The 5,942-nt window shown below is 36.3% G+C and overlaps 1 protein-coding gene across 3 annotated transcripts in view; it reads right to left on the bottom strand.

Moving 5' to 3' along the window:
• Positions 1-2,675: 2,675 nt before the first annotated feature.
• Positions 2,676-5,942, bottom strand: part of ZDHHC21 (zinc finger DHHC-type palmitoyltransferase 21) — a 34,460-nt gene continuing 31,193 nt past the window's right edge. For all 3 annotated transcript variants that reach the window (XM_057374507.1, XM_057374506.1, XM_057374505.1), the window contains exons 8-9: positions 3,446-3,489; positions 2,676-2,878 (exon numbers count right to left, since the gene is read on the bottom strand). In XM_057374507.1, coding sequence (XP_057230490.1) covers positions 2,746-2,878; positions 3,446-3,489 — 177 coding nt within the window. In that variant the 3' untranslated portion in view covers positions 2,676-2,745. The remainder of the gene's footprint in view (positions 2,879-3,445; positions 3,490-5,942) is intronic.

The raw sequence follows: 5,942 nt of genomic DNA on the forward strand, positions 1-5,942 counted from the left end.
CACCACTCCTCAGCCCACCCGCCCCAAGCACCACCCGCGCCCTTTGTGACCAAGGGCTCAGCCGTGGGGCGCGCTCTGTGCCGCGGGCTTGGTGCTACAGGCACGGTGACATTCATTGAAACAGTAACATCAGGAAGATGAACACAGAAGTTAATGCTCCATGATAAATATACCAAAAATAGTTAAATTCTTGGTTCTCTTTCCCAGTAAGGTTCATAATGTACAATCTACTACGACAACTTCAAACKGCTTTGCTCATGGAACATTTGAATATTTACATGGAAAATGAAATATTATTTTCCTATATATCCCAGAGACTAAGGGGGGAGGGAGGGGAAAAAAGGGAGCCATTACTTTATTAGGTATATCCACATTCTTTTCAATTTCAAGCACTGCTCTGATCTTTTCACCCATTTCCTCAACCTTCTTTTTGTTTAAATACTGCTTCCGATACCACTTGAAATAAAGTCTAAGCTCATTACAAATGGCATGAAAAAAGGAAAGTGCTTTTATGTTAGGCTTGAAATTGAAATTAAACAAATATTTCATCTATTTTATAAATGACAGGAAAAGTAAAATTGGATCAAATGTTTGACATTTGATTACTGAAGTTTAAAGTTCAAGTGATTTTTAAGGCGCACTTTTTGGAACTTTCAATGGATCATCAAAATCTGTTAATTCAATAAACAGACACCTAACATTGGCAGTAATTGCATTATAACTTTAAAAGAATTTATCTAAAAATTCATTATGAACACCACTCATGACAAATCTGACTCTTATTTTTTGAATTAACTGTTCACAAATAAGCTATTACTTTCTGCACAATCTACATCTATTAAATACTGACTTTGTGTCTTTTATTCTGTCCTGTTACATGGCTGCTTTTTCAGGTGGGTCCTAGTACTATTAGACTATGCAACAAACACAATAAGCAGCATAACTGAAAACACCGAGCTGTGAATTTCTCCTAGAAATTCACAGTAGTTTYAACAATCATCTCAAGCTGATATTTGTATAGATACAGAGGGCTAAAGTGTAGAAGGATCTCAGTCAGGTGAATCTCTGTTAGACAGGTTTTTGTGGGAACGAGGGCATGAATTGCTGTTACTGAGCAACCCAGACCACAAGATAGAGCAGAGTGAGATAGAAGAGGATGGGAAAGAAGAGGACGTGACTACAGCGGTGTAACATGTACCGACTGACCATGAAGAAGAAATATAGTAAGAAGCAAGAACAAAGAGCAATTGAAGAACAATAGGTTGATTGAAGAAAGTGCAAAATGCTGAGAAAGTTGATTTAAAACTGCAAGGCATACAAAAACACGCTTTTGCAAATATACCAATCATATGCTGAAATGTAATAGACAAACTGTTAAATTAACCAATGAATAATTACTAATCATATAGAAAGGCATTATTAATCATATAGAGAGGCTGGCTTATGAAARTAGATAAAAAGGAGCTTGTATTAGAAATAAACGGATCATGCTCATCATRTTGGTGTCTGCGTGACCTGGTGTCCCCGTCGCCCAGAACTAAAGTACACAATTTTTCCAGATACAGGAAGACCAAGCTGGTACTTTGGCAATTGTTACCATTTTACCAGATTTGAAGGATGCTTTCTTTGGTTAACTACTTCCATACCTAAAGGAATAACAAACTATCTACATCAACACAGTACCCTATAAAATGAGTTAATACACTTCACTGTACACTTTAGTAGCAAATCTATGTTTATGTATAAATATTTTAATAACTTTTATTTTCAATATACAAACACTTAGACCAAATCCAGCTAATCAAGACTACAGAAAAGTAAATATAAAATTTTTAACTTTATTGACAATATTCTCTTTTTTATGGTACATTATGCTAACTAACTACATCTGCATTTTTAAAAAGTAATCATTCTAATATTCGCATCATGCAACTTCTTTGTTGATTATTGCTGATTCAGATCCTTGGGATATAGAGAAAACATGCTCTGTATTTGCATAATTTACCCTGAAATATCTAATCTCTTTCTCTGACATGAAGACATCAGTGCTTATCACTAACATCATATCTAGGCTGAAAGATGACTGTAAGATGCTAGATTTCTTTATGTAAACACACACTTGAGTGCATTTGCAAAATCTCTCTCAGAAAGGTCTAGGAAGTAGTCTGCTTCAGTTTTAAATGCTAACTTTTATAGTGCAGTGCTGCAGGATTACTTTTGCATGTGATAAATAACAGGCAGATTCAGGGAATTTTAAACACATGTAGCAGGAAGAAAAGACATTATTATTACCCAAACAAGACATTATTATTACCCAAACAACCCTACTGATACAAAAACTTTTAAAAAAATTCAAGGCAGAATAAGACACTTAGTGAGAAATCTAACCATTAATGTAAATTCCAGTGCTTCCTACACAAAAAAAATAAAAAAGAAAAAGCAAAACCAGCCAGTATTAAACTGGATGACAGCTACATTCCAGTTGTTTGCATTTGGTATTAACCTCAAAGACAAAAGAAATCTCTTTGGAAAGCTAATTTGAAAGTAAATATGCATAAAGTTGATTGTTTAACTTGCATTAATCTTGGAAGATAATCAAGACCATAACTAAAATAATGCCTGGGGTTCACTGTGGTGCCTATGACTGGATTTTAATTGACTTGAAGACTGTCATAGTCCTATTATCATAAAACCTGTAATGCACTTCCAGCATGGAGGACCCATCTGTGCCCACCATCCATCTGTTTAGACAYGATTGGCAAAGTGGTAGGGAACGCGCAGTGGTTGCCTCTGCCTGAAAGGAATAAACCACAGGATCTTCCAGTGAGTGCCAAAAACTTCTGAGAAGGTCTGCTGCCATGGCTTTTGGGGCCTCGATCTACAGAAGACAGCATTATTAGTGAAAGACAGCACGCCCACAGTGCACTTCAGTCAGCTACAACAATGTAGGTTGGCTGGGGATCCACTACTGGACTCTGATGAATTGTGTCCCAGCATCACAAACATAACTTTTATTTCATTGCGACATACAGCTGAGACTCAACTTTGAGAACAGAAACTGTCTGTGTCATCAATCAAAGGCACCTTTTGAAGCAGAGGAGACCTCAGAATCAATGAAATGTATGTCAAAACACAGCAGAAAGTATCTTTTGATCTGTACGTTTGAAAGAAGATATAGTTCCACTGCTTTGGGTAGGGAAAGAAAGGGAACAACATGAGGCTACTTTGTGTACAACCRATATTAAAAGATTAGTGAGGTGCTCCAAGAGCTAGAAAGTACAGAGCATAGCACCATGCAAAATAATCTTAACAAAGTGCCTTTAGCTCCTTTACAGTCTCAGCCAGTTTAAAAAAAAAAAAAAACAAAAAAAACCAAAAAAAAACCAAAAAAACAAACACCTACTCCCTTAGCATTTCAGAAATGTAAGAATTTTACAGAACTTACATGTCTTCGCAACAGTTTGACATTTTTTCTATACTTGTAGTGTCCTGTTGAAGAAAAGGAAACACAATGAAAAGGCATTTATTTACATTCCTAACTTCTAAAATGTCATTAGGAAAACAAGTAAATAAAGCAGGGAATACATTATTAGTGTACACTGCTTTGACATTAGTTCAGTAGGTTGTATATTAGATATATGCCATATTAGTTTTAAATGAATGTGAGATTACACACATACACTTTACTTGGTTTGTTAAATTATTTTAAAGGCATTACACAAAACTATACTATGCAGCTTGACTACAATTCCAAAGAATGTAAACAAAAACTTACAACATTATTACAGCTAAAATTAATTCAGATATTACAATTAATTCATGGTACATTAAGAAGCAATTTGTACAAGGTACACTTTTGCCATACTTTCCACAAGCACTCATTCCAGGGTTGGAGTACTCCACTGAGATAACCACAGAAAAAGTTAGTAAAATGCAACCATTAACAGATGTAGTATTTTGAAAAGCAGGAGCTAATCAGAAGTTTTAAGACCATTATCTTCACRAGTATTATAATGCAAACAGCACCACTGAAAATATACCGTTTCTACAGTTTCCACAGTTAAATGCCAAATATAAAAACTGTTTTCTTAAAATATAAAAGCAAAMTAATGTGCAGAGTGAAGGCAATCTTGCAGCTAACAGCAACTTAAATTCATACTTTACTTTTCCTAATGTTTTATAATTAGCAGATCAATTTTAGCTTAGATCATCCCCAAATAAAACTCTTTAAACTACCAATAGTATGTTTTTATGATTTTTCACTAAGTATCTCACAAAAAAAAGCTTCCTTTATGAATATTAGGTAGGTTTTTTCAATACATTTATAGTTCATTATGTCCCAAACTCACTTTCAATACATTTACAGTTTATTATGTCCCAAAACACAATTAATTGAAATATTCCTCATGGTTTCAACACCTTTTCATTGGTAGTTTGATATTTCCCTTTACTTTTGATTGATTCAGGCATGCACATAATGAACCTGTCAAATTACAGCAGTATTTGAAAAAGACCAAGAGCTAATCTCAGCTGTCCCAACCACATACAGACAAAAGGACTTTATTTAAGCTGCAACTTCATTGTCACCTGGAAACACCACCTAGGAAYAGAAACCATACCAATTGTTCCTGCCACCAGTGCATGCAATTCAGGGCAGCCACTGCAGGGACTCCACCCCTGTAAAGTTTTAAGGGAGGGGGGTGAAATGTGAGTGGGAAACAATGGACAGGAAGCTGATTCCCTGCTCCACCAGACATGGGTGGCGCCAACTCCCTTGCCAACTTTTGTCTTTCATTCCACTTCCCAGCTCCATGGGTTTTGGAACAGGATCCCTTACCACATGCTAAACACAAAAATCTTCATTCTGTGCACCACCTATCCAGCTGAATTCCAGATGCACTATGGCAAAGTAGTCTCCTATTCTCATGCCAATCTACCAGGATGCACAAGTTTTTGCCCAGCAGTTTGTGTAGAGAAGGTATGCCCAGAGCAGATTATGTAAATCATTCTGGCCCATCATCAGGTGGGTTTTAACACCCACTCAGCAGTGAGTGAGGAAAGGACTGGAGGCAGCAAACGGTAAACTTGTAACGCCTGCTGCTTTGATTCCCACAGATAAAATGCTGCTCCTCTCACCCCTCAAGCCTGTGTTACCTCACCTGCCACAAGGGTCAGGAAAGCATTACAGCACATGAGTCATTCAGCTTTGTGAAGGCAGGACCTGACTTCACAGCAAAGGAATACTTTGCTTCCTCRGACTGGCTTTTTGCTCAGCTTTTGTCAGAACAAACCCCACCTTTGCTGACCACAGAAATTCATACACAACCTTTTGAATAAAAGGAGTAAGTGAACAAGAGATTACTTCCATGGCATTTCAGCAAGGTGGTAACAGCATTTTCATGAGATGCTATAACTGAAACATACAATAATACAACTATTATAAACCCTTCTGTAACTGCAAAAAAMCCCCTCAGTTTTAGGAGTCATTCTSTGCTCAACTCAATGTTGTCCATCTAATAGTACAAAATAATATTGGCATGTTTGAAAGCAATAACTGCAAATGGTCTTTAGTAAAAAAGTAACATGCAAGCCCAGACTCTAAATTGATTAAYAGCTGTGTAAGATTTATGTTATCATTTCAATCAAGGGGCCTTTAAACAAGCTTTGGGCACAGAAGTAACAACACCAAATACCTTAAATATGTATTTTTTGCTATGTTTCTGCAGATTGCTTATTCACTAATATATTTGTACTGCTCCCTAAAATGCTGTATTTGAAATTGTTGCAGGGGAAATAACAGGTTGGAAACTGGAGGTTGTATTTCATTTTAAGTATTGTCATGACATGTTATCAAGACCGGAAAGATTCTTTTCAGAGTCTGCTCCCCTCAAAAATTTAACCCATTAAATTAAGTTAAAGCAACAAAACAAGAGCTGCAAAAC

Source organism: Malurus melanocephalus, unplaced genomic scaffold, assembly GCF_030028575.1.
Source record: "Malurus melanocephalus ecotype Western Australia unplaced genomic scaffold, MMel_1.1 scaffold_227, whole genome shotgun sequence".
Taxonomy (NCBI): domain Eukaryota; kingdom Metazoa; phylum Chordata; class Aves; order Passeriformes; family Maluridae; genus Malurus; species Malurus melanocephalus.